General features: G+C 40.6%; 1 protein-coding gene across 1 annotated transcript in view; it reads left to right on the top strand.

The window, feature by feature from the left end:
- The window catches only part of LOC126272601 (protein lin-37 homolog), a 50,329-nt gene that overhangs the window by 18,163 nt on the left and 12,791 nt on the right, over positions 1-19,375 (top strand). The window contains exons 3-4 of the mRNA XM_049975547.1: positions 4,994-5,194; positions 10,799-10,988. Of these exons, the coding sequence (XP_049831504.1) occupies positions 4,994-5,194; positions 10,799-10,988 (391 nt within the window). The remainder of the gene's footprint in view (positions 1-4,993; positions 5,195-10,798; positions 10,989-19,375) is intronic.

The following is a 19,375-nucleotide window of genomic DNA, read 5'->3' on the forward strand; positions in this document are numbered from 1 at the left end:
AAACTATGAAGAATTTAGGTATATTTTTGGATGATAATCTCAACTGGGCAGAAAATACTGTCACCACATGCAGAAAGACTCTGGCTTATCTCTGTACCCTTTAGATGTTTTGGAACATATTTCTGCAGGATGAGAAATAAGCTTCTGCAGTATCTTATTCTGGCAAACCTACATTGTTGTGATGTAATCCAACACAGCACAAGCAATAAAAATTCTGGGCAGTTAAAACTAACCCTAGTACCTGTGTGGGCTACATCTTCAACATCTGTATATTTGATAGTGTCAGTGTGTCATTTGCCCATCTATTACGATGCAGATCATAGAATTTGTGGGACTACCAAATGCTTTGTTTATGTGTGCCACAGGATACCTCATGAGAGATCAAGTACCTGTTAAATGTTCATCATCATACGCAAGCGCTCCGAGAAGTGCACATCTAAAAACAAGAACATTTGCAAACTTCTATGTCGCTGCTGTCCAGTTATGGAAAATGCTACCACATACCCTACACAGAGTGAAATCTGCCCTGTTGCATTTAAAAGAAGGTGAAGCAATTTCATTTGTCAGCCTTATACTCTTTCCCTAATAAATTGATACAAATGGCCATTTCTTTCATCCAAACAGTAACTTGATTTATGTCATAGTTATTTCTATTGAATTCCATATTTGATACAAGACTTCATGTGTGCCATGATGAATGTAATAGATTTTTTGAATAATGTATTACCATTGGTGCGAAGACTTCAAAGAAAATTTCTGTTGAATATCTTTTGTTTATTTTCAAAAGAAATCTCACAAATTGCCTGTGAGTCCTTCAATACCTTTAATATTGTTTTAATGTTCTTATTTACAATAATGATAACACCTGAATCTCCCCTTCCCCTTGGTCTACTCCTTTGTAACAAAACATATGCAGTAATTTTAATTCTGTTGTGGAAAAATTCTGGTAGCCGTATTAAATCCCATCTGGTAATATTTAACTCATCGTCCAGCTTCACTAACCTATCTCCAGATCCTGAAGTTGTGCAGTTTATTGTTCCTAAATAACAAGTATCAGAAACCGTATACAGCATTCACAGTAGCTTTTGAGCACTAGCTCTTTTTATAGCAATAATACATACATTCACACACACAATCACACAGACTCCCAAAGACACACTCCTGTAACCACTGGGTCATTCCACATCAAATCAACAAATGAAACCATTGTTTTCAACCTTACCCTCTTGGATTTAAATGAAATTAAGTATGCCTGTAGTACTCATAAATAATACCACAAATTAATTTTTTCACATTTTTCTGATAAAAAGTTACCGAGTAATGGACTTTCAAAAATTGAAAAAATTACAAATTTTTGACTCGCGAACAATGTTGTTTTCTTTATAACTCGTGTTCTAATTAAGCTAGAACAATAAAATTTACTTCATTGGAAAGCTCTTTTAAAGAGCGTTTATATGATACCAAACAGCATTAGTTTAATGCATATATACACATTGTTTATAAAAACAACATTGTTGAATTTATCGAATTTTGAAAAACTGTATTTTTAAAATTCTCAAAAATATATATGTGAAAGATACACTTTACATCTACATATTCTGAAAGTTTCAACTTCGGATGAGCATGCGATCACTATCAAAAGCAATTTTATGTTTACCATGATTCTCCTAAATGAAATTGTTTTAATAAGGAATTGAACGAAAATGAGTATGGCTTGGGGACTTTGTTTATTACTCTGATGAACTGGATGAAATCGGAAATAATTACCATCAAAATCTTTAGACTCTTGGTGAGAGGAGAGTTCCGCTCCAGGATATATAAAACTAGTAAAGAGCAAGTAACAGTATTAGTTTTGTCAAATGCTACCAGGACCCATAAAATGCCTTTGTTCCTTATTGGAAAACCTAAAAATCCTAGATACTTCAGAAGTATCAGAGTTCCCTTAGTTCATATATATATATAAAAAGTGCATGGATGACTGCCGAAATATTCATTGACTGGTATGACAACATTTGTATCCATGAAATAAAAAATTAAAATAAAATAAATAAATGAAATTGGTAAACAGAGAAAACTTTTACTGGATAACGCACCAACCAGTTTTACGACTGAACTGTTTGAGAGGAAATAGTATATTTACAGTAAAATTTTTGCCTTCTAATGTAATCCCTACTACAACCAATGGGTCAAAGTGTTACTGAAATATTAAAACAACTTTTACATAGATTGTTATCTGGTGTTGAAGGTAACATAAGTTTTTTTTTATCAAGCAAATGAAGTTAAAGGAGTGTTGTTGCTTGGTTGTCCTTGTATTGGATTTGATTGAAAGGAAGACTTTGAACAAAATTTGGATCAGAATACTGAAACAGAGGGGTGAAAATTCAGTAACTGGTTCAGATAATTCTGTGTGGAGCATTTAAGTGAACTAATGACAAACATAAAATATGCCAGGAACTTGGCTCCGATGATAGGATAAAGTGGCTCTCTTGTGACAGTAATGATCAAGGTTTTCAGATCATGTTGAATGACAAAATTGTTGAAAACATGTTGCACACAAACGAATGGCAGGAAATACAAGAAGATGAAACAAAAGAAAGCATGGATGTGGGAAATGGTGCAGGACCATCTCGCGTGGAAGCATTTCAAGTTCTGGATATGGCTTTCAAACGGTTCAGAAAACAGTACAGGATACCATGAATATGCTACAATTAAAACGAATTCATAATGTAGCAGCAATGAAGAAGAAAAATGTTTGTCAGATGACAGTTACCAAATATTTTTAAATAAAGATTGTCCTGTGTAACTTGTGTTTGATATTTCATGAGTAAGGTTGCAGTATTGTTGAAATTTCAAGAAAATATACAAAACTGTGTGTCTAATTTCTTTATAAACATTTATTTTTGTTGTTTTTAATAAGTTTAATTCATTGTCATGCTTTGAGTAAACACCTAATGTTGTGTATTAACCCTAGAAAAATAACCATACGATAATGTACCTAAAAGATATAATTTATTGTTGAGGTTACAGTATCTTTCTCATCACGCTGTGTGTGGTGCGAATTGGTGGCAGTCTGTTGTATTTATTTCCAGTAAAACAGATGCATGAGTAGTAGCCATGTTTTAATTCCAGCCAAAAAATTGGTTCTCATGGACAACCCCCTTCAATTTCATGGATGAATTTTTATTTAAAACTGGTAGCCAGAAAAAAAAAACAATTTTTAAATGTAGTTTCATGACTAGAGCTAAAACAGTTTCGTTCATGTCAACACTAATAACTTACACATATCCTGTAAACTGAGTTGTACCACATCATTTTGATAAAAGAATCATTCAAATTATCTACAGAACATATAAGTGACTTACTAGTTGTATGGTGTGAACATCTGAACTGGACATTGGGATTTCCTTAATCCTCATTAGGCAGTAATTAAGACCTCTCCACTCAGCTCTTAAAAGAGTTTTTTGCTATTTAAATTAATATATTTTTCCAACTTGGACATGCACCAATGTAGTAGTAGTAAGGGAACACTGCATCTAGCCTTTCTGTTGATGACAACACTTTCTTAATTGCACAGAAAGTTCTGGTTGAAAATTACGAATTATTTAGGAATAAAGGAGGTGACTCACCAAAAGACAGAAGCACCGTGTCATCAGTAGGTACACAAACAACTGGGGCAGAGCTTGGCTAGATTTGGAATGTATTTCCTTTTTTTAGTTGTAGGAAAAACATGCACACAAACACCAATACACTTACTCACATGTATTCGCCTGTCTCCCTACATTGTGCTCACTTGACTGCCAGCTCTTTACTGGCCCTTGGTGAGTGTACTATGGGGAGGTGCTGTGGCTGCAGTAGAGCTAGTATATGACATGGCTGCTTTCACAGGTGGCTCAGCCTGTAATGGGGTAGGATAAGTCTGTGACAGGACTGGAGTAAATGGTGCTGGGTGGGTGACTTGGGCAGGTCTTGCATCTGGCTTTTTCACAGATTGGTCCCCCGTGGCAGGGGATCAGGGGTGGGAGTGGCATATGGATGGACTAGGATGTTGTGGAGGGTGGGTGGATGGTGTAACACTACTTTTGGAGGGGTTGGAAGTATCTTGAGTAGAATGTCCCTCTTTTCAGGGCATGATGATAATAGATAATTAAAGCCCTGATGAAGGACATTGTTCAGGCATTCCAGTCCGGGGTGGTATTGAGTGACAAGGGGGTCACTTTTTTGTGATTGGTTCTTGTTATGGATATGAGGATCAAGTGTGTGTGTGTGGGGGGGGGGGGGGGAGGGGGGGGGGGTATGACACTGGAAATCTGCTGGTGATTCAAGTGTGGAGGGTATTGCCTGTCTGCAGATGCATATACCACAGGTGGCGAGGCTGTATTCACCCCATTCCACACACACACACACACACACACACACACGCGCGCGCACGCACACACGCGCGCGCACGGACACACGTGCGCGCACGCACACACGCGCACACACACACACACACACACACACACACACACACACACACACACACACTCTGCAGTGGGCTCACCATGGGCTAGTAAAGAGCTGGCAGTTGTGTAAACACAGTTTAGGGAGACAGGCATGTTTTTCCTATAACTAGAAAAAGTAAGTGCATTCCGAAAGCTAGCCAAGCTCTGTACCTTTCGTTTGTGTACCTGTCGATGACACAGCGCTTCTGCCTTTCAGTGAATTGTTTCCTTTATTCCTTTTTTAATTGCATATTTCTTATCTGTTTCTGGATAATACAGATAAATCATTACAAAAAGCCAGTTAACAATGTTACCAAGATAGATCACTGTTTTAGGGCTCTTTTAGACTTGCAGGCTGAAACTGCGTGTGCTGTCTTTGTGTTATGTAATGCTAATTCTTAGGACCGATACTTATAAGTGTGCTTTGCAGATAGTGTCTCTGAAAATGTTAAACAAGCTATTTTTCCTTACATAAGCTCATTTACACAGATAAATGTTTCTCTTGTACACAGGGAAGCGATTAACAGATCCCGGACACAGCGCAAGCGACGTCGACGTGAAACCATTAAGGAAGGGGATTTCCATCACACTTATGTGATGAAGCTGTTTGACAGAAGTGTTGACCTGGCCCAGTTCAAGGAGGATGCTCCATTGTACCCAGTGTGCCGTGCCTGGATGGCTAATCAGCCACATAACACAAACCTTGTACCAAAGTGAGTATGTGGTATGTTTACTAACAGGTACCTCGCTATAAGGCGACATAAAGACCTCCACAGGTTATTTTACAGTTATAGTTCTTACTCTCTGATAACAACTTGGGTCTGGTGCATTTTCAAAGAAATTTGTGTAATAATAACATCTCACCCAATTTATGGTTGCAACTTTAAATAATGTGGTATTATTAGAAGTGGTTGAGTGCCATCCATTGTCATATTTTGCATAATATTTAGCCAGTATCAGCCATTGATTTGAAGTCAAATGGGAGAGTAATGCTTGTTAGGTTCTGTTCTAAAATATTCTATTTTATTTAGTAAGCCACATGTGCCACTGTACTGGATGGTGGTGTAATTTCATGTGTCTCAGGGAATCGTGACTAATGTGCCTCTATTGTGAGAGCACTGTACAAAATTTTATTAAAAATTACTTCAACCACTGTAAGACGTGCTATATGAGAATGAGAGGGAGGCAGTTCAGATGAAACATTCGTTAGTTGGCAACTTCTGAGGCACATGCTACACCCTGTTCAATAAGTCTTGTTTAAATAAGTGGGGCTCTGTTTGGATCAACTCAGGTAATGCCGGACGTGCTTGGAGAAATTCTGTAAGCTCATATGATATTACCTGAATGACACAATTTCAGGACATTGGATTGAAAGAGGAGGAGCCGAAGATGAACTTAATCGACAGTGGCTTCCAGACTTTTATCTGTGAGGTTATGTGAAAGACTGTGTTTTTATCCCCCCTATGCCTGACACATTGAACATGCTTAGAGAAATTCTGTACATTCATCTGACGTTACCTGAATGACAATATTCCAGGACGTTGGATTGGAAAAGGGGAAGCAGAGGATGAACTTCATTGCTGATGGCCTCCCAGGTCACCAGACCTCACACCTTGTGACTTTTATCTGTGAGGTTACATAAAAGACAGCACTTTTATCTCCCCTATGTCTGCAGCATTGCATAGTTGAAGCTGTAAATTTGATGATGAGAGATCAGCTGCTTTGTGTGTGGCAGGCAATGAGCAGGCAAGAGTTAAGGTACGTGAGATTGCTAGTGCTGTGGGAATCTCGAATAAATAGGTACATAATATTTTGCATAAACATTTGGACATGAGAAAGCTATCTGCAAGATAGGTTCTGCGATTACTCACACTTGACAAAAAATGGAAGAATGGTTTGCAGCTTTTCAGGAAAAATCCGCAGGACTTTAAGCATTGTTTTGCCACTGTGGATGAAACATGGATACATTACTATACTCCTGAGACCAAACAACAATCTAAACAATGGGTTACCAAGGGAGAATCTGCACCAAAAAAGGCAAAGACCATTCCTTTGGCTGGAAAGGTTATGGTGACTTTCTTCTGAGATTCACAAAGGATAATCCTTGTCAACTATCTGGAAAAGGGTGGGGTCTTCAACCTCCCCTCGGTATGTTGGCAAAAATACTTGTTCAAAACCGGTGGTAGGCAGAAAACGTCTTCCGAGATTGTCCTAAATGCTTTCTCCGAAAATTATTTCGAGCAGTTAGTCCACGAACCCACGCGAATTGTAAATGGTTGCGAAAACACACTTGACCTCTTAGCCACAAACAATCCAGAGCTGATAGAGAGCATCATGACTGATACAGGGATTAGTGATCACAAGGTCGTTGTAGCTAGGCTCAATACCATTTCTTCCAAATCCATCAGAAACAAACGCAAAATAATTTTATTTAAAAAAGTGGATAAAGTGTCACTAGAAGCCTTCCTAAAAGACAATTTCCATTCCTTCCGAAATGACTGTGCGAATGTAGACGAGATGTGGCTCAAATTCAAAGATATAGTAGCAGCAGCAATTGAGATATTCATACCTCATAAATTGGTAAGAGATGGAACGGATCCCCCGTGGTACACAAAAAAGGTCCGAACGCTGTTGCAGAGGCAACGGAAAAAGCATGCGAAGTTCAGAAGAACGCGAAATCCCGAAGATGGGCTAAAATTTACAGACGCGCGAAATTTGGCACGTACTTCGATGCGAGATGCCTTTAATAGGTTCCACAACGAAACATTGTCTCGAAATTTGGTAGAAAATCCGAAGAAATTCTGGTCGTATGTTAAGTACACAAGCGGCAAGACGCAGTCAATACCTTCGCTGCGCAGTGCCGATGGTACTGTTATCGACGACTGTGCCGCTAAAGCGGAGTTATTGAACGCAGTTTTCCGAAATTCCTTCACCAGGGAAGACGAATTGAATATTCCAGAAATTGAAAAACGAACATCTGCTAGCATGAGTTTCTTAGAAGTAGATACCTTAGGGGTTGCGAAGCAACTCAAATCGCTTGACACGGGCAAGTCTTCAGGTCCAGATTGTATACAAATTAGGTTCCTTTCAGATTACGCTGATACTATAGCTCCCTACTTAGCACTCATATACAACCGCTCGCTCACCGATAGATCTGTACCTACAGATTGGAAAATTGCACAGGTCGCACCAGTGTTCAAGAAGGGTAGTAGGAGTAATCCATTTAACTACAGACCTATATCATTGACGTCAGTTTGCAGTAGGGTTTTGGAGCATATACTGTATTCAAACATTATGAATCACATCGAAGGGAACGATCTATTGACACGTAATCAGCATGGCTTCAGAAAACATCGCTCTTGTGCAACGCAGCTAGCTCTTTATATTAAAAACAAAGATTCCAAGACTTACCAAGCGGGAAAGCGCCGGCAGACAGGCACATGAACAAAACACACAAACACACACACAGAATTACGAGCTTTCGCAACTGGCAGTTGCTTCGTCAGGAAAGAGGGAAGGAGACGGAAAAATGAAAGGATGTGGGTTTTAAGGGAGAGGGTAAGGAGTCATTCCAATCCCGGGAGCGGAAAGACTTCCCTTAGGGGAAAAAAAAGACGAAGCAACTGCCAGTTGCGAAAGCTCATAATTCTGTGTGTGTGTTTGTGTGTTTTGTTCATGTGCCTGTCTGCCGGCGCTTTCCCGCTTGGTAAGTCTTGGAATCTTTGTTTTTAATATATTTTTCCCATGTGGAAGTTTCTTTCTGTTTTATTTGCAGCTAGCTCTTTATTCGCACGAAGTAATGGCCGCTATCGACAGGGGATCTCAAGTTGATTCCGTATTTCTAGATTTCCGGAAAGCTTTTGACACCATTCCTCACAAGCGACTTCTAATCAAGCTGCAGAGCTATGGGGTATCGTCTCAGTTGTACGACTGGATTCGTGATTTCCTGTCAGGAAGGTCGCAGTTCGTAGTAATAGACGGCAAATCATCGAGTAAAACTGAAGTGATATCAGGTGTTCCCCAGGGAAGCGTCCTGGGACCTCTGCTGTTCCTGATCTATATAAATGACCTGGGTGACAATCTGAGCAGTTCTCTTAGATTGTTCGCAGATGATGCTGTAATTTACCGTCTAGTAAGGTCATCCGAAGACCAGTATCAGTTGCAAAGTGATTTAGAAAAGATTGCTGTATGGTGTGTCAGGTGGCAGTTGACGCTAAATAACGAAAAGTGTGAGATGATCCACATGAGTTCCAAAAGAAATCCGTTGGAATTCGATTGCTCGATAAATAGTACAATTCTCAAGGCTGTCCATTCAACTAAGTACCTGGGTGTTAAAATTACGAACAACTTCAGTTGGAAGGACCACATAGATAATATTGTGGGGAAGGCGAGTCAAAGGTTGCGTTGCATTGGCAGGACACTTAGAAGATGCAACAAGTCCACCAAAGAGACAGCTTACACTACACTCGTTCGTCCTCTGTTAGAATATTGCTGCGCGGTGTGGGATCCTTACCAGGTGGGATTGACGGAGTACATCGAAAGGGTGCAAAAAAGGGCAGCTCGTTTTGTATTATCACGTTATAGGGGAGAGAGTGTGGCAGATATGATACACGAGTTGGGATGGAAGTCATTACAGCATAGACGTTTTTCGTCGCGGCGAGACCTTTTTACGAAATTTCAGTCACCAACTTTCTCTTCCGAATGCGGAAATATTTTGTTGGGCCCAACCTACGTAGGTAGGAATGACCATCAAAATAAAATACGAGAAATCAGAGCTCGAACAGAAAGGTTTAGGTGTTCGTTTTTCCCGCTCGCTGTTCGGAAGTGGAATAGTAGAGAGATAGTATGATTGTGGTTCGATGAACCCTCTGCCAAGCACTTAAATGTGAATTGCAGAGTAGTCATGTAGATGAAAACAGATTATTACAGATGCATATTATTCATTGTTATTGGACCATTTGAAAACCAAGCTACAAGAAAAACGCCGGCAGTTGGACTGCAAAAATGTCCTTTTCCTTAATGACAGTACATCAGCACACACCCGAGCAGTTGTGGTCACAAAATTAATGGAAATAGGATTCCAACTCGTTTCACATCCCTATTCTCCAGACTTGGCTCCCTCCGACTACTATTTGTACCCCAATTTGAAGAAATGGCTGGCGGGACAAAGATTTTATTCAAACGAGGAGGTGATTGCAGCAACTAATAGCTATTTTGCAGACTTGGACAATAATTCCTATTATTCGGAAGGAATCAGCAAATTAGAACAGTGTTGGACAAAGTGTATAAGTCAAAGAGGAGATTATGTTGAAAAATAAAAAAGGTTTACCCCAACCATGTTAGTAGTTTTTATTTTTGCACGAACTTTTCAAACGGCCCTTGTATATAAACATGGTCACACTATTAACACATTCTTAGTGTAGAAAAATCATAAGAGTACACACATTGGTGGCTTGTGCAAAATTTTACCAATGTGCTGCAATTTAGTGCCCGATAACCTTTTGACTTATAAGGGTATTAATTGAAAGTAAATTGGATATATTATTTTTACATAAATAAATTGAAGTTTAAATATATTTGAATTTTGTAATTAATCATTAACATGGCAAAGAAAAAAATAAAATGAAAAAAATCATGGTAGAAGTGAGAATTGAACCTGACCCAACAAATTGCCAGTAAGAGCACTTGATCCCTCGGACACGGCACTGTTAGGTTAACTGCTCCCCAAAAATTCCTCATACTCTGTGCTTACACGATATGTTACACAAACACTTTCACAGAAAAATACTGACCTGGTGCTGTGAACAACATAGCACTCAAAGTGCTGGAAGGGATGACATAACATCAGAGCATGCGCAATCAAAAATGGGCAGCTGTGTCCCTTCTCTGTGTACCAAGGGTGACTTATCATTTCAGCAGTAGACACTGATTTCAAATTATCATGGAGAGAGCACTACAGAACAGAACATGGTTTCATCCATTTTATTTGTGTTCCAGCATGCCTTCAAAGAGAAATTCTTAATTTAAGGGTTAATTCTTTCTTGTACTCAATGGGAAATAGCATAATTCTATTGAAATTACTGGCTTGCTTTCAAGAGAAATGACATAATATTTACAGTGTGCCCTGGTACATTAACGCATGAAAACTGGTGAGCACTGAGTACACATAAATTTTTGCATGCTATTTATGATTTGTGTTCGAACATAGTTACGCAGGAGTGGCAATGATTTTTCTCTCTCTACTTAGCAGTTAACTTTCTAGCTAATAGAAGTAAGAATCCCTGACAGCTGTAGTGATGATGTGATGTACATTGTAGGATGCGAACACCTACGCCAGAACCACCTACGGAGGATGTAATGGAACAAAATGCAAAGGATCCTGTACGCAACATGTACAAGATGCCTCCACCAGAACCCCTGCAGTTAGACCAAAAGAACTATCAAGTCAACATTCGAATACCATCACCATTACCCAGGGAGTGTACAGAGGATATTATTCTTGATTATGTGAGTGTTAATTACAGCACATGTTACTACTGTAGCATTGGCATGTTGTGTAATATTTTATTTTACTTTGAGAGAAGTAATATTTCATACTACTTTGTACAAACTATGAAGCACAAACTGAGCTTTACACAATTTAAATAAGATCTATATTAATAATAAAACTCTAAAATCATTGTGTCTGTGTGTTTGAACATGCTTAACTTGAATGTAACTCCATCCCCATTGGCCCTGACAATGCTTGCTGGATTCAGTGAGTCTACAGAAAGGTGGGAGAATTACTCGCCCCCATTCTTGGTCCACTGCCAGGCAAGGAATATCAACGATCCAGTATATAAGACAGCCTTGCTGTAGTCCATCAGAGTGGGTTTATAAGAAGTAATCAAAATTGAGCCCGACACTGAACTCAAGAAACTCCCCTTTGATGAGGTTTGTCACTTGCTGATACAGTATTTTGGACATGAAACCCGTGTGGTGACAGAATGGTTGCAGTTAACCCTGCCCCACAAGTGATCTGGACAGTTGTTTGCAGCCTGGATCACTGATTTGCAGGCTCTCTCTTTCAAGTGTCATTTTTAGTGTCCTAAATATGCTACCTCTTATGCAGACTCACTAGCCTGGTTAACATCTTGAGGTTAAGACCATGATGTTGACCCTGTCTGATCCTTTTTTAGCCAATGTTGCCCAGATTGGAGACTCATGAGCTGATAGCGTCGGCAGCGGACATCCTTTCTTCTAATTAGGAGGTGGCTCAATTACCTGTGCACGGAAAATGGCCCCAAAGGTAAACCCCGTGGTCCCACCACCGCCAAATTACATTTTGTTGACACTCAAGTTCAGCACAGTGGCCTTGCTTCATTGCCTGCCTTCACCCACACCAAACTTGGTGAATGCGTGACAGTCACAGCATCATGCTTCCCGCTCTTGTCGGTTTTCAGATCCTCAGCATCATTCTTCTTCTGCTTGTTTGGTGAGCTAGCAGTCCTCTTCCTGTTGTCATTTGTTGCAGGTTCAGCGAGACTGACTGTATGTATAAGCCTTGTGTGGGGTATGCTGTCACATAGGCCATTTGGCAGCAGTTTGTGACAGTCAGCAAGTGCAAGTCAGATATTGCATGGCCCTGTGATTTCACTGGGCCCATGGGGCAGCCTTCACATGTTCATCCCAGTGTATTTTGTTTACATTTGTGGGGAGGTGGCTGGTTGAATTTCTAGGTGAAGTGGGAGTGATGGTCAGCCTCATTAATTAAGATACGTGCAGGCTCCTGGTGTGCCCAGAGTTGCAAAGGGTGCTACATTGGGATGTGTCTTATAGTAAATAGTGCATTCTTTTGTGGGGGGAATTCTCTGTCTCCGCACTTTATGTGAATTGGGAACAGCGACGTACATTGTTAGTGGTCAATTCATCGTTGGCACAAAATGTATTTGGGCTTGTGCTTTTTCTGTTTTTGGCTTCCAAATTGTTGACGAGGTACATTATCATGATTTGGACTCCTCACTGTGGTCATACTGCCCACTATTGGAGAAAACTGTGGGCCATTTCTGTTAAGCTGCTGGCCCCATTCCCTTTGCCATGCACGACAAGAAGATAAAGGCTGAGTTGCAGTGTTGGCAGGATCAGTGCTCAATCTCTCTTACTCCATTGAGATATTAGACTACCCTTTTGGTAGTAATTCAAAAACTCAACAGTGCCGTGTGCTAGTCCAGTGATTTTAAACAGGTGGTCAGTGTGCAAGGTAAAGTTGTTGGAGGGCCAATATTTTTCACACATAAACTTGTGCAGCCTAAGATTGCTGCTGAACGCAGCCTCTTGGACTTTCTTGGTCCTCAACACCCTGTTTGGGCTTTACCAGTTTAATAACTTACCTTTTGGAATTAATCACTTGCTTTTCAGAGTCTCATGCATACCAGGAATTTATCAACACTATTTGGGGCAGTTGATTTAGGGCATTTCCCATTGCATCAATTACCTTGATGAAATCTGGGTGAAGGGCCCTACTGTAGAGGAACATTTACGAAACCTTCAATCAGTTTTCCAGCACCTCCTGGAAAATGTTCTTTATTGCAAGCTGGAAAAGTGCAGTTTTTCTCTCCAAAGAGGCATTTTTTTGGACATGTGCCTACCAAAGATGTCCTCGTTCCCATGGACAACGACATCACTGCCATCATCAGCTTGCCAGTGTAGCTCCGGTCTATTTTGAGTAAGATTTTGAGCTATGCTCAGTTCTTTTCCTGGCCATGCGCATCTGTCATCCTGTTTCCTTTTTCGCCAGAAGGGTGTTAAACTTTATCTTTTCTACAGATTTTCAGGTGGCTTGTCAGTCTCTCAAGCAGTGTTTGTGTTCTGCGCCATGTGTGGTTTCTTTCACACCAGGTAATCCTTTAATCCTGGCCTGTAACACATTCCAGTATGGCATTGGTGCAGTCTTGCTCCATCAGAACTTTGATGGCACCAAATAGCCCATCACATATGCATCGAAGATGCTTTCTGCTGCCATGCGTAATTATTCACAGTTGTAAAAGGAGGTGCTAGCTATTATTTTCAGTGTTAAAAAGTTTCACATTTTCTTATATGGAGCAATGTTCCTCCTCATCACTGACCTCAAGCCGCTGGTTTCTTTATTTGACCCTTGTACCAAACTGCATGATAGGACTGGCCGCTGATGGCAAATGGTGGACCCTCTTTCTCAGTATCTATTGTTAAGACATTCATTACCACTCCACCGCCTAGCAAGCCAATGCTGATGTGCTGTCCCAGCTACAGTTCAACCAGCAGGAGACTCTCATGTTCATGATGGATGGTGCCTTACAGCACACATTGTGGGAGTTTCCGTTGACAGCACGAGAGGTCACTACAGCCGTGGGTGCTGACTGCTTCTATGGAAAATCATTTTGGTGTCCCAGATGGGTCAGCTGTAGTGCCTCTCTTTGGGAGCGGGTTGGACATGGCATATGTTTCTCCTCTAATGTGATCAGCTCAATGTTGTCCAGAGAGTCCTCCTACTTGCCACGGAGGAGCTGTGCTGTTGAGAGGTCATACCAGCGGTGTGGTGCCCTTGCATACTCTAGGTGCTGTGTGTATTGCAATGGATATGACTCTATTATGTCATTGGTGTGATGTCGTGTCTACTGGCCAATGATCGATTGTGACATAGAACTTTTGGTGGAGGCCTGTGGGGCCTATTTACAAAATCAGTCTGTACTACTGTGCTAGTTCATTCCTTGGGCAGTCCTGGGGCACCGTTGGGGCAGTGTGCTCATATATTGCACAGATCCTTTTTTGGTCAGCACATGGTTGTTACTGGTCGAGATATTGTTAAATTTCCTGTACTTAACCAAAATCTCCTCCACATCGATGATTGCCACTGTTTGCACATTGTCCGTTATTTTAGCCATTGAAGAAGCTCGAGGATCCTCATGGCCGACAGTGGTAGGCAGTTTGTGTCATGGGAGTTTGAAGACTTCTGCATTCACAATGATATCCAGCATCTGACTACCGCTCTGTTTTACCCCGCTTCTAACTCGGAGGTGAACTGTTTTGTTTGTACCTTTAAGACCCAAATGAAGAAGTCAGTGTCTGCTTCTCCTCATAATGATGCATTGTTTAGGTGACAGTGGTCCACAGGTGCAACCTGGTGGAATGTTCTCTTGAACACCAGCCGCAGGGTCTCCTGGAATTGTTGCACCCTTAGTTGCATGCCATGGACTGCTGCAGCCCACCACAATTTCCTCCCAGAGCTGCTGTTAAGGCCACTCCTTTGGCTGCCATGTGTTATGGTGGACCACAAAGATTGCCAGTTGTTTGGGGTGGATGTTGATAGGAAGCATATGACCCGCAATGCGAATCAGTTACATCCACACACTATCATGAAATCACTGTCATGGTCATCTGGCATCTGGACAGTCGGATGGCAGGGTTGGTGACGACATTTTTCCGGGTATGGACCTCCACTTGCAGTGGTGCGCTTACCCATTGCCACCCCCTTTGCACTCTCCACTATCCTTCTGTCACCTGCAGCCTCCAGCCCTAGTGATGACAAAGAAGACTGAAATTTCACTTAGCGTAAAACACAGATATTATGGTTATTTACAAGGCACAGCATGTTTGTAAATACTGGATGTAGAAAGGGAAGTTAGACTGCCAATAAACAATGGCAGCAGATGCAGAATATTCCAGAAGCTTCTCACATTCTACATAATATTGGGTGTGTCCCAGGGAAACGTGATGGGACCCTGGCTATTCATATTATGTATTATTGACCTTGCAGACAAAATTAATAGTAAAATCAGGCTTTTTGCAGATGATGTAGTTATATATAATGAGGTACTATCTGAAAGAAGCTTCATAAATATTCAGTTAGATCTTGATAATACTTCAATGTGGTTCAGAGATTGGCAACTTTCTGTAAATGTTCAGAAAGGTAAAATTTTGTACATCAAAAAATGAAAAAAAAATAGTATCCTATGACTTTCATATCAGTGACTCACTGATGGAATCAGCCAACCCATACAAATGTATTGGTTTAATACTTGGTAGGGATATGAAATGGAATGATCACATAGGTTCAGTTATAGGTAAAGCAAGTAGTAAACTTCACATAATTGGTAGAATACTGGGGAAGTGCAATCAGTCTACAAAGGAGATTGCTTACAAATCACTTGTGTGACCAGCTCTAGAACATTGCTCAAGTGTGTGGGACCCATACCAGATAGGACTAACGGGGGATATTGAACGTGTACAGAGAATGGCAGCAAGAATGGTCACATGTTTGTTTAATCCATGGAAGAGTGTCACAAAGACACTGAAGGAACTGAACTGTAAGAATCTTGAAGATAGACGTAGACTATACTGGGAAAGTGTATTAAGAACATTTCAAGAAATGGCTTCAAATGATGACTCTAGGAATATACTACAACCCCCTATGTATCGCTCTCATAGGGATAGTGAGGATAAGATTAGAATACATACTGGACACACAGAGGCATTCATATTATCATTCTTCCCACACTCCATGCGTGAATGGAACAGGAAGAAACCGTAGTAACTAGTATAATGGGACATAAACTCTGCCATGCACCTCACAGTGGTTTGCAGAGTATAGACATAGACGTAGATGTATGGAGAATGCCATGATACCTTGGGCATCAAGTTTTCAGCCCCGGCAGTTGAATCGGTAGCAATTTGGTTTCCAGAAACACTGACATGCCACCCGCTATTTCGCCGACAACGTATTAAAATACACACATCAAAAAAAGTTTTTCATCACCTCGGTTCTGAGAGTTTGGAACCTGTACAGAAAATTGGAATAGAGGTCAACATAAACATCATTTGTGCCCATTTTATTGCCCATGAAAACCACACATTGCATGTGGTACCACCATACAGCGAGACCTTCAGAGATGGTGGTCCAGATTGCTGTACATACTGGTACCTCTAATGCCCAGTACCACATCCTCTTGCATTGATGCTTGCCTGTAATCATTGTGGCATACAATCACAAGTTCATCAAGGCACTGTTGGTCAAGATTGTCCCACTCCTCAACGTCGATTTGGCGTGTGATTGGTGGGTCATGTCATCCATAAACAGCCCTTTTCAATTTATCCCAGACATGGTTGATAGGGTTCATGTCTGGAGAACATGCTGCCCACTCTAGTCAAGTGATGTCTCTATCGTGAAGGAAGTCATTCACAAGATATGTACGATGGGGTTCGAATTTTCGTCCATGAAGATGAATGCCTCGCCAATATGCTGCCGATACTGTTTGCACTGTCGGTTGGAGGATGGCATTCACGTATCGTACAGCCATTACGGTGCCTTCCATGACCACCACCAGTATATGTCGGCCCCACATAATGCCACCCCAAAACAGCAGGGAACCTCCTCCTTGCTGGACTGTGTATAAGGTGTTCGGCCTGAGCGGATTGCCTCCAAACACGTCTCCGACGATTGTCTGGTTGAAGGCCTGTGTGACACTCATTGGTGAAGAGAACGTGATGACAATCCTAAACGGTCCATTCGGCATGTTGTTAGGCCCATCTGTACCTTGCTGCATGGTGTCGTGATAGCAAAGATGGTCCTCGCCATTGACGTAAAGTTGTGCATCATCCAGCCTATGCACAGTTTGAGTCATAACATGACGTCTGTGGCTGCACGAACAGCGTTATTCAGCATGGTGACATTGCTGTCAGGGTTCCTCCGAGCCATAATCCATAGGTAGCAGTTATCCACTGCAGTAGTAGTCTTGGGCGGTTCCTGTCTCTCTGTATCTCCTCCATGTCTGACGCCATCACTTTGGTTCAGTCTGAGATGCATGGACACTTCCCTTGTTGATAGCTCTTCCTGTCACAAAGTAACAATGCGGACTGCAGTATTGACTGTCTAGGCATGATTGAACTACAGACAACACAAGCCATGTACCTCCTTCCTGATGGAATGACTAGAACTGATTGGCTGTTGGACCTCCTCCGTCTAATAGGCGCTCCTCAGGCATGGTTGTTTACATCTTGCGCTGGTTTAGTGACATCTCTGACAGTCAAAGGGACTCTGTCTGTGATACAATATCCACAGTCAACATCTGTCTTCTCGAGTTCTGGAAACCAAGGCGACGCAAAACTGTTTTTGATGTGTGTAAATGTATTATAAGGTTTCACATACTATGACTTTTTCCAGATCTGTCTGAGACATCACAACATACTTTTGGAGAGAGTTGAAGTTAATAGCTTTAGAGGTTCAATGACTAAGTGGTTCACTTCATTTTTAACTGTTAGGAAGCAAAGGACCATGTTAGGGAGCGCTTGCAGCTCTCAAAATTATGGGACAAACTACTACTGGCCTGTCACAGGATTCAATTCTGTGGCTATTCCTCTTCCACTATATAAATGACCTTCTATCTTATTCTGATAGAGTGCACATTGTGCTCCTAACTGCTTATGCAAGCATCATAACCAAGCTGAGCAGAGCTGTGGCAGCACGAGGAACAATAAAAGATATATTCAGAAGTATTGCTGATTGGTTCTCAGTAAGTGGTCTATCATTGAACTTACAAAAAATACAATTCATTCAGTTCTGTAAAGGTGGGATATCCTTAGCAGTATGAATGGGGAAAGGAAATACTTAAAACAGTTTATTCAAACTTCCTGGTTGCACATATTTATCAGAACTTAAATTGGAAATCACTTACTTCAGTTCTTTTCCAGCACCAGAGTTGACAACATTTCATCTAAGTGTCATTGCTGTTTTTGATTAGGAAAACATTTGAAAATAAGATTATGTCGCATGATTTCTTATGGAATAATTTTCTAGGACAAATCCGCAAACCAGCATTAAAGTTTTCATTGGACAGAAACAGGTATAACTTGTTTTGTCCATCCTCAAACTTCAAGTAAGCAAATTTTCAATAAATAGGCATACCAGGAACAGGCGCCCAATAAATTTACCTCTTCATGGAGTTTGTTGTGAAGAATTAGTTGCAGCTTGAAAAGAGTAACAACATTCCTTAAGAAAGATAAAACAGGAAAAGAATAGCCTCAACTATCCATAACTTACAGAAGGAAGCTAAATATGCAGTCATCAAAATATTTGACAAACCATCTTCTGAATTAAAGGTACCAAAAGGTTGTGGAAATTTTAAAAACAAATTGAAATGATTTCTACTCAACACCTTCTAGTCTGTTGGTGACTTTCTGAGTAGATGGTATGTATTTAGTTGAGTTACATTTATTAAAACTTGTGAGTATTATTTTTAAACACTCAGTTATGTAAATGGCTAGCAAGTAGCCTGAGAAAATCTATCTTATTTGCAAGCTTGCTTACACATTTCACATCATAGTAAGTTGTTGCACATATGACAACTGAAATGAGCAAAAAAATTATGTAAATGAAACTAAACAACTAAACTGGTATGTCGTGGCTACCTGTAGGTTTTTATCCATCAAATCTACCATGAAAAAATGGAACATCAAATAACACCCATGGCTGTTGAATTTGATATTTTCAGTGTGTTTTCATTTCTTTCCTGAAAAAAGCCAAAATGGTGGTCACCAGGTATACTTTTGCATCTTCTGGGACAACAGCAACAATCATTTAATATGGCTGTTAAATGTTCTGTAGCTCTCTCTCTCTCTCTCTCTCTCTCTCTCTCTCTCTCTCTCTGTGTGTGTGTGTTTGTGTGTGTGTGTGTGTGTGTGTGTGTGTGTGTGTGTGTGTGTGTATTAGCAATATTTGGAAACAAATGACTTGTGGAATGAAGTACTGTATAAATTGTGGATTATATGCGGGAAATGACCCTGGAGTCTGATGCAGCAGTTATTAATTAAAAAATTTAGTTATTCGAGATGTGTACATCAAGGAATAAAGTAAGATTCTAAAACTTTGGAAGAGTATCATGTGC

This window comes from Schistocerca gregaria, chromosome 1, assembly GCF_023897955.1.
Source record: "Schistocerca gregaria isolate iqSchGreg1 chromosome 1, iqSchGreg1.2, whole genome shotgun sequence".
NCBI lineage: Eukaryota > Metazoa > Arthropoda > Insecta > Orthoptera > Acrididae > Schistocerca > Schistocerca gregaria.